We start from the raw sequence: 17,553 nt of genomic DNA, 5'->3' as shown, positions 1-17,553 counted from the left end.
GTTCTCAGTTCCAGGGTTGAGTCCCAGGAGGCGAGGTCATGGGGGTGGGTGGTGTGGGGAATCCTCCAGAACCAACTTCCCAATTGGGAGCATGATTCAGGGCTAGATCTGCACGACCAGGGCCTGGCTTTTGTTTGTGCCTCTCTGCGCATGTGTGGAGCTTGTGACAGATACCCAGGGAAGAACCCATTGAACCTGAGGCCCAGAGACAAAGTAGCTTACTTGAACTGCACAGCAGAGACCATGGGTTCCTCTGGACTGTGAAACCAATGCCAATGACCAAGATGCCTGGGAAGAGTGCTCTGGCTTCCACCACCACCACCACCTTGGTGGAGGGTGGTGGATGTGGAGAAAGTTTTGTGGCCTGGAACTCAGGGATCCTCCTTCCTCAGCATCCTGGGGCTGGAACAGCTGGTATACAGGTGTGTGCCATAGCATGGGGCTTCCCCTTCTTTTTCTACAGCAGGTTTCTACTGTAGATCACGAGCTGGGGAGGCTGTTGCCATGGTAACGGAGCAGGAGATAGAGGCCATAGGGAAGACATTAGTGGACCCCAAGCAGCCCCTGCAGGCACGCTTCCGTGCCCTGTTTACACTTCGGGGACTGGGTGGCCCCAATGCTATTGCCTGGATCAGCCGGGGCTTTGAGGATACCTCTGCTCTTCTGAAACACGAGCTAGCCTACTGCCTGGGCCAGATGAGGGACCCACGGGCCATCCCTGTGCTGGTGGATGTGCTGCAGGACACGAGCCAGGAGCCCATGGTTCGTCACGAGGCAGGTGAGTACGGGCAGCCCAGTGGTGTGTTAAGCTTTGTCCCTGGGGCACAGCTGGGTGCAGTCGCAAGGAGGTCCTGAAGAAGATGGGAGCTGCACAGGGCTGTAGACAGCAAGCGGGAGTGGCAGGGGGTGGTGGTGGGTTGAGTGGGTACCCAGAGAGCTGCTTCTGAGCTGGGTCCCATGCCAACCTGGTCTTCTCATTCTACCCAGGGACACCGGCTGGGGTGGGTGGCTTTAGATCCAGCAGGCCAACTTCTTGAGTAAGGATTCTGATTGGCCAGCTCAGGGGTTGTAGGCTCAGTTATCTCCTGGGAAACCAGTCAGGTGTTGGGCATCAAGCAAGCCCCTTTCTACTGATTTGTCTCCTCAGGGGAAGCCCTGGGGGCGATCGGTAACCCAGAAGTTCTAGGCATCCTGAAGCAGTATTCCACTGACCCAGTGGTTGAGGTGAGGAAACTCTGACTGGCTCATCTGCCAGGACAAGCTCTGTAAGCCATGTCTGGTTACCAGGGCAACCTCCTGGAAATGGAGGGGGTGAGAGGAGGGGCAGGTGGGCAGGGCCACCCGTAGGGTTTCCCCACAGCTCTGGGTCCCCAGCCTTGAGAATTCTACCCTTGTCTGTTCACTGTCGGTGCCTATGACTTATATGGTCTTTCCCCTGGCCCATAGTCCACCCACAAATTTACTTTCTACCCCTGGATCCTCCTGTTCTGTGCATTCCTGTCATGGAGTCTGCATTGTGTGGTCTTTTATGTCTGTGTCTCACTGAGCACCATGTTCCAAAGGTTGGTCCATGCTGTGCTGTCAGAGCCTTGCTCCTGTTCATGGTTGAGTAATACTCCAGTGCGTGAGGTTGCCCTGTGCAGGTCCATCTATTATTGCACCTGTGGCTCACCTCCAATCTCTGGCTTTGTCCTAACATATGGGCTCCCAGGCATGAGTCTGTCCCCTGCCTTCCTTCCTGTTTCTCATGTCCCTTGCTTTTCCTGTGATGTCCAGCCCCAGGGCCTTTACATAGATTGTTCTGTGTTCCCCCAGGTCTCCACCCATCCCCAGTGCCTACTCATGCTACTCTGTGTCTGACCTGAAGCCACTCCTCCTGGCTCAGCCATAAGTCCAGGAGAATGGTGATTGGGCCAGACATGCACCCCATGTCCCCAGCATCAGGACCCATAGCTGCCTCTCTCTGCTACTGCAGGTCGCGGAGACATGCCAGCTCGCCATTGGGCGTCTAGAGTGGCTGCAGCAGCATCCTGGAGAGGCCACATGTGCAGGACCCTACCTCTCAGTGGACCCAGCGCCCCCTGCAGCAGAGCAGGATGTGGGGCGGCTGCGGGAAGCCCTGCTGGATGAGGCCCGGCCACTCTTTGAGCGGTACCGTGCCATGTTTGCCCTGCGCAATGTGGGTGGCAAGGAGGCTGCCTTGGCCCTGGCTGAAGGTGAGGTTGGACCCTAGCCTTGGACCTGGGTCTTCTCTTGTGCAGCCTAAGGGGCAGCTGTGAGTCCCAGGGCCACCTTCTCCCCATCCTGGTGCCCCACACATACCCTGGACACTTGCCCTAGGTGTCTGACCATAGTGGTCTTGGGATCCCACATGCCCATCCTTTCCTGCCCAGCCATCCTTACCCTGTTTCCCCCGCCCTTGCCTCATAGGCCTGCGATGCGGCAGCGCACTCTTCCGCCACGAGGTGGGCTATGTGCTGGGTCAGCTGCAGCACGAGGCAGCTGTGCCTGAGCTGGCAGCCACGTTGGCACGGACCACTGAGAGCCCCATGGTGCGACACGAGTGTGCAGAGGCCCTGGGCGCCATCGCCAGGCCTGCCTGCCTGGCTGCACTGCGAGATCACAGCATGGACCCTGAGCAAGTGGTGCGGGAGAGCTGCGAGGTGGCGCTGGACATGTACGAGTACGAGAATGGCCAGGATTTCCAGTATGCAGACGGGTTGGAGCGCCTGCGGCCACCACCTTAACCCGGCACCTGGCGCATCTGCTGGGACTCTTACCACCTGTCCTGTGCCCTGGGGCTGCCTCTCCTGCCCCTTCCCTGGCCACATGTACTGTGTAGTACTCTGCTGGCTATGCATCCTATCCAGATTTAGAGAGCCAAGCAGCTGAGGGGCCTTGTTTCCCACTCTGTGTACCTGCCTTGCTGGGTGTTGGTGGGCAGTGTCACCCTGGTGCTGTCTGCTCTGTGATTCTGTGTATCCCATGCCCTCCACACTAGCAGAGATGGCAGTGTGGAAGCTTGCAGGCATTGGGAATGATCCAGCTCAGGAAGCTGTTGGGAAAGTTATGGGGGCAGGGGTGTGCGGGGTGCACCTCACATCTGGGTCAAGCAGGGAGTGCTGCATAAATAAAATAAGTTATTTTTCACAAGTGCTGGCTTCTGGTGTGTGAGGACAGTGAGGTGGCCTTTTGGAGGGGGCTCACAGAGGAAGGGGTTCAGTGGTATAGCCAAGAGTCCATACTGTGGATTCCCATCCAGGCTCCCATAATTCCATGCTATCTGGGGCACCCACAAATGTTTTTGACACAGAACCCAGCAGCCTACAGCCATCTCTTCTAGCTTCCAAGGCCTAGAACTCGGGTGTCATACCCATGCACGTGATGTCACCTGGCAGGTACATGCCAGGTAACCCCTGCCTTCTGTGCTCTTCCCCAAGGAGGAGGCATGGCCGGTGTGCCGGCACCAATCTGGGCTCCACATTGTTCCAAAGTGAGTCTGATTTGTGTCCTTGCCACTATGGCTGATATGGCATTGGTAACACCTGGGTACTTTTGATATACTAATTTTTGTTTGCCTTTTTTTTTTTTTTTTTTTTTTTTTTTTTTTTTTTTTTTTTTTTTTTTGGTTTTTCGAGACAGTTTCTCTGTGTAGCCCTGGCTGTCCTGGAACTCACTCTGTAGACCAGGCTGGCCTTGAACTCAGAAATCTGCCTGCCTCTGCCTCCCAAGTGCTGGGATTAAAGGCGTGTGCCACCACTGCCTGGTTGTTTACTTTTATTTACTTACTTGAGGCATCTCTCGCTGAACCTGGAGCTTGCTGAGTCAGCTGGGCCGTAGCACTTACCAGGGGTCATCCTCCTGTTTCCCAGTGCTGGAGTTACAGTTGTGGCCACCATGCCTTCCTTTCCATAGATCTCGGGGATATGAGTTCAGGTCCTCACAGCTGCATGATGAGAACCTTAGCCGGAGCTAGCCCCCAGCCCTATGTATGTTCTTTAGACATGTCCATAGGTCATGTAAGAGCTGTGATGAGCTAGCTCTTGGTCTTTGTTCCTCCAGGCTGGGTCTCATGTAGCCTAGTCTGGCCTTGAACTCCAACCTATAGTGTAGCAAAGGATGAGTCTTGATCTCCCTCGCTTCCTGTGATAGGTGGGAATCATCATGTTCAGATTAATTTTTTTTTTTTAAATCAGAAGGTGCACAATGTGTAGCCCAGACTAGCCAGATTCATGGCAATCTTGCCTCAGTTTCCTGGATGCCACTCTTCCTGACTAGTCACTTTGTACTCATAGCACAGGTTGCCCAGTCTCTTCACTTAAGTTTTCCCCCACTCCAGACTCAAAACTTCCTTACCTCCCATTTTTCCTCATCATGGCTTAGACTTATGCTACCATTCATGGCTACTGTGTCCCAGGAACTGCCCGTGGGAGCCCTCTTGAGAGCCAAGTTACAGATCCCTTCCCTGCCTTCCCAGATACTATCTGGCCTGGCCAATCTTCCTCCTCCTGGAAGCGCCACCCTCACATGACCCTTCCTTGACCCCTGGCTTTGCTCTTTCTTGGCCTGGCCCTTTGCCTAGTTCTCTCTCTACCTCCAGTCCTGTCTTTGTTCCTCCTCTTTGGGCATGAAACTCATGTTACAGACTGCAAAGACCACCGTCTGGTGTCAGTCCCAGCTTCGCTTCGGTGCCCTACTGTCCCCGAATGCTGATGACTCAACAGTTGAAGCCAGAGGCAGGGTATGTGGGCTTAGCTGTCCTGTGATGACCAACCCCTTGCTAGGTAGGAAATTTCTTTCTGGTAGGAAATCTGCCCTACCAGAGCTAGGATAGCCACAGCACGGAACAACCCTCGAAAGTGGGATTTGAACTCAGTCTCTCACAGAATGCTCAGGTTGCCCCCTTCTAGAACCTCCCAGGGCTCCATCCTAGGGCCCACCTAGCAAGAGGCCATTGTACCCCTTTACTCCCATCGGCTACACGCTGTTCTCCCCCACAGTAGCCACCAGAGGACGCCTGTGAGCAGAATCCGCTTTGCCTGCAGCTACCCGTGGGTCCCACCCAGCCCTGTCCACCCTGCACAGACCCTCCTCCATTGCTTGGTCGGCCGCAATGACATGAGCCTCCTGCATGCTCACCAAGCATATCGGGCTCCCGGCTGCCCCAGAGCTTTCCGTGAGCCCTCTGCCTAGCCTGTGCCCGTGCCTGAGCAGAGAACTCGGCCTGCAAAGGCCCTGGGGTCAATGTGGATGTAAGCATCACTTCTGGCGAGGGGAGCAGGGATTCACCACTAATCCGGACAGATGGCCTGGAGGAGCCGTCCTAATCCTTTTAGCTCATCCCCTAATACTCCCGTGTGTGGATCACCTCCCTCAGGCGCCTGTTGAAGGTGTCCCAGACATGGCAGAGTCTGTGGATGAAAGAGAAACTGAGGACTGGAGCCCAGCCCCTCCGATGTATGAGGAATACCGGCCGCCCGCGCTGGATGCAATCCGCCTGCCTCGCTACGCCCTGTATCTGCTGATGGCCGCTATCCTGGTGGTGGCCGTGGCCTACGCCATTGTTGGCCACCTCATCAAAGATCTAGCTCATGACCTGGCTGGTGAGCTACGTTCCCGCCTAATCCATCCTGGGCTGGGGTCACAGGTGGCATGGAATGGAGCTCCCTCCTTCCGGTCTAGGCCAGAGTCAGGCCAAGGGTGGGCGTGGCCAGATTGGACCATGGGATGGGCGTGGCCAAGGTCAGGCGGAGCGGTGGGCTTAGTCAGGGTTCCAGGTGGCCAGTCATGACCTCACTAGCCACTTGTCCCTGCAGACTGGGCCTTTGGCCCTAAGCCTGACCAGGAGGAGGAAGGTCCCCGGGAGCTGCGGGCCAGCTTGGCTGCAGAGGATCTGGAAGAGCTGGATCTTCAGCTGGCTCTGGCCTGGCGTGGGGAGGAGGACCCCGCCCGTGCTCCTCCTCGCCGCACCTCCATTGCCTTCAGGGACCCGCCGGTGCAGACCAAGTTTTGGAGGTTGGACTGACCTGGAGAAGCAGCACGTGCGACATTGGTGGACCTGGCAGGTCCCTCTGCCTCGGTTGGGCCACGTGTGTATGTGATATGTCTGTTGTACAACACAGGGTTTGGCCGGGCTGAAACTCAAAGCTCCCCTGCCTAGGCTGGAGTGCTCTGACTGCAGACTCTACTCCCACTTTATTAAGATTCGGGGATAGGTTCTCATATAGCCCAAGCAAGCCTTGAACTTGATATAAAGCAGAGGATGACCTTGAACTCCTGAACCTCCTGTTGCCATCTCCTGAATGTTGGGATGACAGGTCTGGCCACCCTACCTGGCTTCTGTGATACTAAGGACAGAGCCCAGGGTCTCCTACAAGGGCCAGCCTGGGGCCATGACATCTTTCATTCCTTCTTTGTTTCTTTGTTTCTTTCTTTTTTTGGTTTTTCAAGACAGGGTTTCTCTGTGTAATACCCCTGGCTGTCCTGGAACTAAGAGACATCACCTGTAACATTTTTTCTTTATGGATAATTCCTCACACAGACTCCTTATGCATCAGGAGTGTTTGCTGAGAGGAGAAAAAAGTGAGGCCAGATTCACATACAAATTAAAAGCCTATCTGACTATCCAAGTGCTTGCGACGTCCTTGTCTCAGCCGTGTCCCGCATGCTCCCATAAAACCCTCCTGGGTGCTGTCGATGAGCCTAGTAGCACAGACTGGAAACCAAGGCAGGCCACTGAGAAATGCTTGTGTGAAGGCCTCTCAGCCTAGGGAACTTGTCACTCACAGCACGGAGTAACCAAGCATTCATGGCCTGTCACCCTCAGCATTCAGGAAGCTGAGGCAGGAGGATGGCACATTCCAGGCCAGCTTGAGGTATGGAGCCAAAGGAGCCATGTGGGGTAGGTCTTCTCCATAGGGCTTCCCCCACCTCAGCCTTGTCAGTCTTGGCTCCTGACAACCCACCTGGGCTGAGATCTCTCAGCACAGGACTCCATGAATATACAGTAGGAGCTTAATATAGGCATGCCTGGTTGGGTTCCTGGTGGCATCTTTTTTTTTTTTTTTTTTTTTTTTTTTTTTTTTTTTTTTTTTTTTTTTTTTTTTTTGAGACAGGGTTTCTCTGTGTAGCCCTGGCTGTCCTGGAACTCACTCTGTAGACCAGGCTGGCCTCGAACTCAGAAATCCACCTGCCTCTGCCTCCCAAGTGCTGGGATTAAAGGCGTGCACCACCACCACCCGGCCCCAGCATACATTTTTGTTTCTGAGACAGTATCTTGCTCTGGCTCCCAGGCTAGGCCTAGACCTAGCCATTCTCCTGCCTCTGGCTTTCTGGTGTGTAGAAATGAAATGAGGACATCAATGTCCTGTTTCTTGCTGTCTCTTTCACGTGCCCAGGCTGTGGCTGTACCCGTGACACCTCTGGGTGGGGTCCTCCTTTGCCCAGGTGGGGCTTGATATCTAATCAGCTTGAGGCCCAAGGTTGAGGGTAGACGCTGGTGCCCTGTCTGTGTATGTTGAGGTGCCTGGATGCTCTGCAGGCAGGTGGCTCTGCCACTGCATTGAGGGTCTGCCTTCTAGGAACATGGTGCCCTCCCCTTTGCAGTCTGGTGCTCACAGAGCTGCCAACCCTGCTGGGCTGTCGTACCAGACACAAAGTTGCCCAGCTTATGCCAGCCACCTAGCCTGACTGCCACACTTGGTTGTGTACACGTGAAGGCATTGGACGTCACATCTGTGCAGCGTGACTTCTTATAGAGGACGCTAAGGACCTGTCCCTGGGGCTGCTGGTCTCCAGGGAGGGGTGCAAGGTGCAGGGGAAGGGACAGTCCAGGTTAATATTAAACTAGCTCAGACTCTGCCCTCCGAGGAAGCAGGGGTCTGATGCCCAGCAGCCATGGGAGGCTGGGCCACAGATGGCAGGTTCCCCACTCCACCCCGCCCAACCATCCTGTCTTAACCCCACCCGAGCTCTGTGCAGCTCACACCCACAGCTGGACGTCGACCTAGATCCAGCGCACTGGCCATGGACACCCTGGGTAGGCTGCTGCTGCTGGCTACGCTGCTCCTGACACCCGCTGAGGCCCAGCAGGGTAGGACTAGGGTGCGGAGGGAGGACAGGGTAGGCTGGGTGGGTGTTAGGAACTAGGGTGGGGACTCTTCAAGGCCTTATTTCCCATTAGGAGAAACTGAGGCAACATAAGTGCTCAGGAAAAGAAGAAGTGAGGAGGGCATTGGTGGGCATGAGTGCTCTCCAGTGACAGCTCCTATCTGACACCTGTCTCATCTGTCTCTCAACGCTGTGAGCTGAGGCCACTGGCCTTTTCCAGCTGGTCCTCGGAGCTCCTTCAAGGCCTCTCCAAGCTACTCCGGCCCCAATGTTTTCCCACCCCCTCCTATCTCCCCCCCCCTTCCTCAATTACTTATCTGAAAGCCTCGCCCTCTAGAAGGCCAGCTTCTCGAGGAGGCCCGGACCTTCTTCACAACCTCCGCCCCCTGAGCCCCTGGCAGCTCCTATTCATTCGTGGACGCTCTTCCTGAGTCCCTCCTCCTTACGCCTTTTCTAAGCCCCGCCCTCTAAGACCAGCCTCTTTTCGTTAACACCCTCCCTCTTTCCCACAGACCCCTCTGCCCCCCCACTTCTTTTCCCTCCCGCAGCACCCACTTCTCCTGCAGGCTCCCCTTCTCCCTGCAGACCCTTCGTTTTTGTCACTGACTTTTCCTGCCCTTCGCAGCCTCAGAGCGCCGCCTGAAGCCCTGGCTGGTAGGCCTGGCCGCAGTAGTGGGCTTCCTGTTTATAGTCTTCATCCTCATGCTGGTCAATCGTGTCTGGTGCGCCAAAGACAGGTGAGGACCTGTTCCTGCCCCATACAAGGCCTCCTGTGGCCTCCCCCGCCCTTCTTTGCTCCCTACCAGGGTCAGCCTGGAGGTCAACTTGCTTTTCTGCCCTGTTGATCCCTTCTGATTCTTGGAGTCCATGACCTCAGCTGGGGATACTGAGTCAGAGAACAGCTCTTGTATCTGTCTTTCTATGTGTGCAGAACTCAGGATGAGGAGGCTACATTCAGAATGGAGCAGCACATCATGAATGAGAACTCAAAGCCAAGGTGGGCGATTACCATCAGACAGTCCCAGGAGGCCTGGCTGGGAGGAGGGGACAGTGTCTAGCAAGTGGGCTCTGTGCAGGAATCTCTAGTGCAGATTCTGTATCCGGGAGAGGGAGAGAAGTCGGGGAAGAGTTGGAATAGGCAGCTGGGAATAACCTGAGAAGGTCCTGAGGAAGGAAGGGCTAGGAGGAGAGGCTGGGGCTCCCTGTACCTAGGACTGCAGAGAACATAGCTGCCCTGTGAGGAAACATGGTTTCCTGTACATCATGACCATCACTCTATCATAAGTGACCCACCCACCCATCCATCCATCTATCTACCCATCCATCCATCTACCCACCCACCCACCCATCCATCTATCCATCCATCCAACCACCCATCCACCCACCCACCCATCCATCCATCCATCCATCCATCCATCCAACCACCCATCCATCTATCCACCCATCTACCCATCCACCCACCCACCCATCCACCCATCCATCCATCCACCCATCCATCCATCCACCCATCCATCCATCCACCCATCCATCCATCCATCCACCCATCCATCCATTACCCATCCATCCAACCACCCATCCACCCATTCATCCATCCATCCACCCACCCACCCATCCATCCATCCTTTTGCTTTCCGTGGAGTGAATGTTTTCTTTTCTGTGGGGTCATCCTGAGGTCACTGTAGCCCCAGCCTGTCCTCACATAGCCTGACAAGGTAACTTGGTGAGCAGTGACCTTCTCTTACTGTGGCACTGTAACCCTACAGTAAAGCAGAGAAGAAGCAGAAGAAGAAGGTGGACAGGAAGGGCGGACACAGCAACGTGGGCTTGGAACTAGAGGAGAAGGAGTCCTCAGATGACGAGAAAGGCAAGAAAACAGCTTTGTGAAGGCTCTTGTTGCCTGGGGGTGCTCCACCCACACCCCTCAAGCTGCAGCCACCACCCGAAGCCAGACTGGTGTCATCTGGGTCTGAAATCTGTCCTCAAATGAGGAGGTCAGCTCTGCCTGTGGCTCCCACACTCATCCCCCATCCTCCTCTGACACACCACTGGCCTGGTGTCTCCTCCTGTATCCTCTCTCACATCCAGTCGGCCCTCCAGGCACGCTCCTGGTGTCACCTGACTGTCCCCATGTCTCTGAGCCCCAGTGCTGCCTCCGGGAGGCTCTCTAGCCCGTCTTGGAGGAGAGACACCCCGTGGTCCAAGCTCTCAGCCTCATGGTCACTTGGTTCTTTCTGAGGACCTCATCCAAGGGTCTCCTGTCCTTGAGTAGAGTTTTGTTCGGCAGAGTTCCAGCAACGGCCACCAGGAGGCGGTGTTGTCCCCAGCACCTTCCTTTAATAAAGGCCCCTAATGCTGTGTAGTCCCTTTGTGTGGGCTTAGGCCAGAGCCTGGAGCAGGGGTCCTTGGCCACTGAGAGCTGGGCCTAGGCCCAGGCTGTTCACAGAGGTGTCTAGTTGGTTCTCATGAAGAGCTGCGGGGCACTGGGAAGATGGTCTAACCTCTGTGATATCTGGGGTCAGGGTCCTGGGATCTTTTCTCTTCAGCCCCTCCCACAGAGCTAGTGGCGCTTAAGGTAAGGAGACCTCAGCTCTTCACTCTAGGTTGGGGGTTGCATTCTTTCTTATTTTGAGACTGGGTCTCATGTCAGCCATACTGGCTTCAAGTTGCCCATGAAGCCAAAGATGATCTTGAACTCCTAATCCTCCTGCCCCAGACAGGCCTGAGCCACCATAGCAGTTCCTATGGCTTCTACTGGGATGGAGTCCAGGGTGCTGGCCCAAGGCAGAACAGAAATCCCTTCTCCCTGAGCCAAGGCAGGCTGCCCCAGAACAGGAGGGGCCACATGGTGGGCCTGGGCTTGTGAATACAGGTGACAACCTCCCACTTGCTGATCCAACCAGAGCGCTTGCTTCATGGACACACAGAAAAGAAGAACCAAGAGGAGCCAAAGCTTAAGCTTATTTAATTTTTATACATTTTTTTCTTTTTTTTTCTTTTTTGCCTTTTATTGAATCTTTTATGGACCCCCCTCACTGTTTTTGTTTGTTTGCATAGGGAGAAACGGAACAGCAGGCAATCGAAGGTGCTCAGGCGGGTCCACAAAACAAAACAAAAAGCCAGAAACCAAAAATGAGTTTGTAATATATGGTTATGAGTGGAGTATGCTGTGGGCAGGGGCTGTGGAGCAAGAAGGGTCTGGGGTGCCCTTTACTCCCCATCCAGACACCATTGTCTCTGGGAGGAGGAGGCAGAGGCCCCCACAGACCAGTAAGTGCAGTTCTGAAAAGCTGAAGGTCAGAGGTGCATCGACCCAGGAGTAAAATACAAAGTGGCTGAATGGGGGGAAAAAATCTCAAAATAAACCCAAAAGATCTCTGCAGGAAAACACCCAGAAAACAAGGGGAGGCCAGGGGGAAAAACAACAGAAAAACAGTCCCTCCCACTCCCTGAAACCCACGAGCGCCTTGGGCTGCGCCGTTCAGTCCCTCAAATCCAATGCTTCTCAGGGCCGCAGCTCCGGGTGCTTATGCTGGAACCCTCAGACCCGAATGGGCTTTGGTTGGGGGACACAGATGACTGCATCAGATCTGAGGCTGGATGGGGTGTGACATTTGGGGCATCCAGCTGGGTACCCCAAGCTGGGGTAGTGAGGCTGGGTGCTGTAGGGAGGGGTGGTGGCTTGGGGGTACATGCCTTCCTCCTGCCCAGCACACCTGCTGTTTCCTGTCCTACATCCGAGGGGAGCAGGGGTGGGGACTCGGAGGGGTGGGGGCGGACCCCAAAACTGCACCATCAGATGTGTGAGGCACTGATCGGGAAATGACTGTTTGGTATCATGGCTACAAGATCTGGGGACTCGCTGGCAGTCTCCTCTCACCTGGGTCCTGCACTGGGCGACAGACCGTAGCTGAGTGCTCTGGGTAGATGACAGAGGGAGAAGACAGCTATTAACAAGTAGGATATGAGGTTTGGGCAGGGAAGTCAGGAGTGGTGGTGCACACCTGTCGTCAGAGCAACTGAGAAACGGAGGCAGGAGGATTGCCCCGAGTTGGAGGCCAGCCTGGGGAGACCTTCCTGTCTCTAAGATATCAAAACAAAACAGTGGGAAAATTAAGTGGCTGGGTTTCGAACCCAGTACCCCAGAGAAGCAAAAGCCACTCAGGGGTCTCAGGGACAAACTGAATGGAGGGAGGAAGCAACTGTGATCAGCACAGCAGGGATTAACTGCAAACTAAATGCGCGTGTATGTACAAATGCTGCACAACCCAACCGCAGGCACACGGGCGCACTGTCCCCAAGGGTGGGACATTTGCTGGTGGCCTGGGGGGCCTCTTGGCTGCGGACATTGTAGTGCGGCCTGGCTGGTTTACCCCCCGGAGGGGCGGGGCAGGGGCGGGCAGACGCCACTCCCCCCATGTCATTCCCACCACCCTGGGTATTCATGATTATCAAGATTTCAGGGCTCAGGAGCTCAGACATAATCTGGTCCCCACCTGGGAAACACAGTCACAGGCTACATCCCAAAGCAGCAGGCCGTGGGCGCTTCACCAGGGCATGATGGGGCTGGGTAAGGGATGGTCGCCTGAGGAGAGGATGGTCTGAAAAATGTTAAGTTTCATACACAGGAAAACAAAAATAAAAAAATAATCTCCTGCCGTGCTTAAGTCATCCACCTGAGGACTGGGCCAGTGTGGGGTCCCTGGGTGGAAACTGGAGATTTTCTGAGAAATTGGGGGGAGGGGGCGGGACGCTGAGTGGCCCCTCCCAACCTGCTGCCAGGCATGCTCTGTCCAATGTCCCCACCCCCACCCACGCTGATGGTCCCCCAGGAGATGGTGCTACCTCTCCTGGCGCTGGGGGTGGACAGCCAAGCCTACAAGTGACGCGCGCAGAAGCGGTGGTCCCACCCACCCTAGTCCATCAAGGTGAGCCTGCCATGGCCTCTGCTAGCGCCCAACACTCAGAGCTGAGTAGGGTGACGGGCAGCCTGGTGGGGGGATGGTGGGACTGGGCCCGGAAGAGGCAAGGGGATGGCTTGGAGCCTGGACTCCTGTCTGCCCCATAAACCCCTGGCAACTGTCTTAGCTTTGGTGAACTTTAAGAGCAGATTTAACAGAAGACAGAACAGAATGACAAAAACCCAAAGGCAACTACAAACAATAAAACCAAAAAAGAAAAACTGAAATCACAGACTTGGGACGGCCCCGCTGTGTTCCCTCCACCACCGGGACTCCCCACAGCTGAGCTCAACCCAGACAGACGGACGGATATTGCATATATTCAGCTTTGTGGGTTGGCTGGAAGACAAAGGAGGGTTGGGGGCTCAGGGGATGAGCACCAAGGCGACTCCAGTCCCCCACCACGGGGTGAGGTGGGGCCAGGGCTGTGGGTGGGGATCACAAACCATGACCAGTTGTGACTTCCTTAATAGTCTTAATTTCCTTGTTTCTATGATTTGCTCCCCCTCCCCTTTTCTTGAGGCAGCGTCTCAATCTGTAGCCCAGACTTGACCTGGAACTCAGAGCAATCCTCCTGCCTCAGCCTCCCAAGAGCTAGGATCACAGGCGTGCGCCACCACGCCCAGCCTTCTTTCTTATATTTTAAAAAAAAAAAAAAATCTTGCTTTCGTTTGATTTTTCTTTTCTTTGCAAATAGAAATACCACCCTTTTGGATTTTATTTTTTATTTCATGTAATCGCTTGTCTGTTTGTAACTATGCGTGCAGGGCATGCGTCTGTGTGCGCGGTTATTATTTAAAAGTTAATACTTGTTCTCGGGAGAGCAAGGCACATGTTGTGGTAAAAACTTCGTGCAAATTTGGAAATAATGGATTTTTTTTTTTGGTAAGGATATATATATATATTTTTTGTGTATCCTTTTTTTTCTTTCCTTTTTTAGTAGAGGCGGTGAGGGAAGTGGGTGGGTAGGTGGACCTGTCATGCACACAGCAGCCCGGCAGGGGAGGGGTCTCTTGGGTGTCGCGGGGCCTTAAGCACCATGCAGTTAGGTAAATAGTTGGTTCTGTCCTGACCCCTGGGGGACCCGGCTGGCTGGCTTGGGAGTATCAGAGGGGACTTGCCAGGTCTACCCTGCAGACAGCCCATCCCACACCCACTGGCCTGAGCCCCATCTGGACAGTGGCCTCCGTGATATCCCCATGGTCCCCCTACTGGAGGGTCCCTGAGGACAGACGGACGGACAGATGGTGGGGGTTTGAGGCCTCAAAGGCTGGGGAGCTTTGTACTTACAAGTGTCCCAGGTGGGTAGGGCCAGGCCCTGGGGGCTCTGCTGGGGTGATGGCCTGCAGCCTCGGCAGGGAGGGGACATGACAGGGCCAAGATGGGTGGTGGGGGAGGAGAGGCCTCTGTAGGTTCAGTGACCTTAAAACACCCAATATCCCCTCCCAGGGCGGGCCATCCAAGATAGGAACAGGGTGGGTGTGTATGGGCGCTGCAGAGCTGGGGTTGGGGCATGGCCCTTGCACCCCATCTTAGTGTTTTTAGGTCAGTGAAGTACGCATAGCAGATGGGGGACCCCAGCCATCAGTCCACCCTGTCACCCCATCACTCCCAGAGCCCTCCCACCTGGGGTCTGAGTGCACTTCCACCAGCCTTCTTGGTCCCTGTGCTGGGCCCCACATCATCAGGAGGGTCAAAGTGCAAAGGGGGTATCCCCCTGCAGTGGGGTACCCCAGGGTGGGTCTCCAGGAAGTAAGGCACTGGCAGAAGTGTAGGGGGACGGCGCATAGCCCCAGCCTGGGTTTCGGGACACCCAGCTCTACCCCCCCTGGGGTCCCATCTCTCTAGCTTGGAGGGCGCGCGGTGATGAGGAGCTAGGGTACACGGAGACGAGGGTGGGGGTGCCCTGGCCACTCTGTGTCCCCGATGGACGAGGTGGACGACGGGTGGGTGGAGGGGCTAGGCACTTAGATCGCGGCACCTCCCGCACCTCCCGCCTCCAGGAACTTCGGCGTGGGGGGCCCAGTTCCCCTATCTCTGTTTCTCAAAGTGCTGATACTTTCCATGTGCGAGAGGAGGCCGGAGGGTCGGGAGCTGTGTGGCCTCTCATGCCGGGGTGGGGTGGGGACAAATTGCATAGAGAGATGTGTCCTTCCAAATGAGGTCCGCAAGGAGATGGGGCCAGAGGGCCGAGATGGAGGCTGGACTCAGGACCCTCCCGGGGGTCCCAAAGTACCTGTATGGCATGTCTGTCCCCAGCAGGGCCAGCGCTGGGCGGCTCCCACGTGCCTCTTCTGCCCACCGTGCGGTCTGTCCACCTCCAGCCTCCTGTCTTTGGCAAACATTGTCGGTGGGGACGGCCGGAGGTCCCCGAGGCTGGCGCTGGTGGCTGGCAGCAGGGGTCTGGGGAGAGGTGGCCTGGCTGGGTGGCCCACCCTGTCCATTCCGCCCATCTGTTGGTGCTGGGCGGGTACCAGGCCAGGCTTGCCTGGTCTGTGGGTGATGGCAGGGTCCTCAGGGCGCAGAAGGGCTGCAGGCAGCCGTCCATCAGCAGCAGGTGCCACAGAGACCCACGGCTCCCATCTTGGTTGGGAAGGGTTTTTTTTTCCTGTTTGTCCTTTGTCCTTTTCTCCTCCTGTCTTTTCCATCCAGCTGGGAGTCAGCAGGGGGCTTCTCACTCCATCTAATTTTCCACCAAAAATGCAGGCTGGGACTGTCACCCTGGGACTCCACCGGTGATGGAGGAGGCGTGGGAAGGCAACCTCGGCTACCCCAGGTACCAGGACTGCATGGTCCACGGGGGGGGGGGGGGGGGGGGGGGGGGGGGGAGAGAGAGACACACACAGAAAGAGAGAGAGAGAGGGATTGATTGGGTGTCAGGAGAGCAGCAACCTCGTCCCCTCCCCCACAGCACATGGACTCCTGAATCCCAGACCATAATTCCAGGTGTGGTACTAGTCTATGTCCTCCCTTCACTTCTGCACAAGGCTACCTGGCAAAACAAAGGAGGCCTGCAAAAAACAGTGGCAGAACAGCAGACATGCCCCTTTCCTGCTGGTGTGACGTCTGTCCCGTGGGACATCAGGGACTTGGTTTAAGTATATCCTTCACGACGTCAAAGAGATGTGATTACATTCCATGTGTCATCTGGGACTGGCCTAACATATTAAGTCTGTGGGTGGCTGAGGGCCTTCTTTGCTAACTTGACTTGGGCCCTAAGCTGAGAAGGCACGCGTGTGGGCAGCTCGGATCATGGCTCAGTATTATACCAGGCTAGCCTAGAACTCACTGTGTAGCCAGTATGGCCTCGAGCTTTTCATCCTCCTGCCCCCGTTTCCCTAGTGCCAGGACAGCCTGCACCACCACACCGGCCTTATCTTTTCAACAATCATTCCCTTTCTCCAGCTAGGAAGTTCCTGACTGGCCTCAGAGAGTGGACAAGACCAGCTTGGACATGTCCCCGTCCGGTTCCCCTCCAAGACTCCTGGGGTGTCAGTGGAGCACTGTTGTGGGAGTCCTGTCTAGCCTGGTGCCTGAGAGAGCCGGCAGGGGTGGGGGTTTGGGGCTGCCTGCAAAGGAGGCGGGGCCTGCAGTGCCTCTCTCCGCCAGGCCGCAGCCAAGTTCAAGCTCTTGCATCCCTTACCTCATGTCTGGTTTCCGTTGGCAACCAGACAGGGTGGGGTGTGACCCTGCCGTGTGCTGGACGCCTAGGCCAGCGAGACACGGCTGGAGCCTCAGACCCCCTGGGTATTTGTGTGCTTGGGTATGAGGGGCCTTGTGGGGGGAGTATGGTCGGTGTGCAGATGGGGGGAGGGCAAGTGGGGGAACCCGGCTGCAGGGAGGCCGAGCCAGGAATAACAATGTAGCCAGCCAGGAAGTGCTGACTGGGCGGAATGAGCAGAGGCCCAGAGCTGAGGTGGGGACTGGGGGAGGGGGAGAGCCCACGCGGCAGCCTCCTCATTTCCCTGGTGGCGGTGGGGATCTTGTCCACTCCACAACCCTCCCCACTCAGGAAGTCCCATCTATTCTCCCTCCCCCTAAAACCTTCTGTAGCTCCCTAGTATGCCCAGGGATGAGGCCTGCATTCTGAGACCAGCCCACAATATTGCTTGGTCCTCCACGGACCAGGCCTGGTCACTGGGTCACTGTGTTGTCTTTGGCCCACAATGGCAGATGGACCGGCCTCAGAAACCGTGACCCAGAGGAGGCCTCGGGAGCCTCAGATATGGGGGAAATGCCGACCAAAAACTCGCTGACTCTAAATCCCAAGGTCACCTGCCTCAGTTTGTCAGGGATGGATTGTGGTTCCATGGGAGGGAGGACTGGGGGGGGGCAAGGGCAGGAGAGGAAGGAGTGAGGCCATGCTTGTGGGTCTAGAGCATTCTCAGCCTTGTGAGGGGACTGGCCAAAGCTACAAAATGGGGGAGCTGGGCTTTGGAGACTGCCTGGATGATGGCTGAGGCCTAAGGAAGAGACGGGCGGGGGG

General features: G+C 55.9%; 4 protein-coding genes across 10 annotated transcripts in view; 3 read left to right on the top strand and 1 right to left on the bottom strand.

Annotated features, from left to right (window-relative positions):
* Window positions 1-3,153, top strand: part of Dohh (deoxyhypusine hydroxylase) — a 5,094-nt gene extending 1,941 nt beyond the window's left edge. For 2 of the 3 annotated variants that reach the window (XM_031350097.1, XM_031350098.1), the window contains exons 2-5: window positions 467-778; window positions 1,148-1,224; window positions 1,976-2,216; window positions 2,431-3,153. In XM_031350097.1, the coding sequence (XP_031205957.1) occupies window positions 505-778; window positions 1,148-1,224; window positions 1,976-2,216; window positions 2,431-2,747 (909 nt within the window). In that variant the 5' untranslated portion in view covers window positions 467-504 and the 3' untranslated portion in view covers window positions 2,748-3,153. Of the gene's footprint in view, window positions 1-463; window positions 779-1,147; window positions 1,225-1,975; window positions 2,217-2,430 lie in introns of all 3 variants that reach the window. The other variant, XM_031350096.1, reaches the window with a different exon arrangement.
* Window positions 3,154-3,775: 622 nt separating this feature from the next.
* Window positions 3,776-6,613, top strand: LOC116076044. 3 transcript variants are annotated; one of them, XM_031349612.1, is made up of 3 exons: window positions 3,776-4,741; window positions 5,001-5,603; window positions 5,817-6,613. In XM_031349612.1, exons 2-3 carry the CDS (start codon window positions 5,132-5,134, stop codon window positions 6,023-6,025), a joined length of 681 nt encoding a protein of 226 aa, XP_031205472.1. In that variant the 5' UTR covers window positions 3,776-4,741; window positions 5,001-5,131; the 3' UTR covers window positions 6,026-6,613. The 3 variants fall into 3 exon arrangements, with proteins under 3 accessions (XP_031205472.1, XP_031205473.1, XP_031205471.1); XM_031349613.1 differs by having other exon boundaries at window positions 3,776-5,252; window positions 5,378-5,603; XM_031349611.1 differs by having other exon boundaries at window positions 3,776-5,603.
* Window positions 6,614-7,275: 662 nt separating this feature from the next.
* Window positions 7,276-10,468, top strand: Smim24 (small integral membrane protein 24). The gene is made up of 4 exons (XM_031349028.1): window positions 7,276-8,092; window positions 8,735-8,846; window positions 9,041-9,106; window positions 9,873-10,468. Exons 1-4 carry the CDS (start codon window positions 8,026-8,028, stop codon window positions 9,991-9,993), a joined length of 366 nt encoding a protein of 121 aa, XP_031204888.1. The 5' UTR covers window positions 7,276-8,025; the 3' UTR covers window positions 9,994-10,468.
* Window positions 10,469-11,723: 1,255 nt separating this feature from the next.
* Window positions 11,724-17,553, bottom strand: part of Nfic (nuclear factor I C) — a 33,680-nt gene continuing 27,850 nt past the window's right edge. For all 3 annotated transcript variants that reach the window (XM_031349027.1, XM_031349026.1, XM_031349024.1), the window contains one exon: window positions 11,724-15,852. Coding sequence is in view for 1 of the 3 variants with exons in the window: in XM_031349026.1 (XP_031204886.1) it covers window positions 15,835-15,852 (18 nt within the window). In the remaining 2 variants the exon portion in view is untranslated. The remainder of the gene's footprint in view (window positions 15,853-17,553) is intronic.

Source organism: Mastomys coucha, unplaced genomic scaffold (genome assembly GCF_008632895.1).
Source record: "Mastomys coucha isolate ucsf_1 unplaced genomic scaffold, UCSF_Mcou_1 pScaffold4, whole genome shotgun sequence".
Classification (NCBI taxonomy): domain Eukaryota; kingdom Metazoa; phylum Chordata; class Mammalia; order Rodentia; family Muridae; genus Mastomys; species Mastomys coucha.
This window is presented reverse-complemented; position numbering and strand designations above follow the sequence as displayed.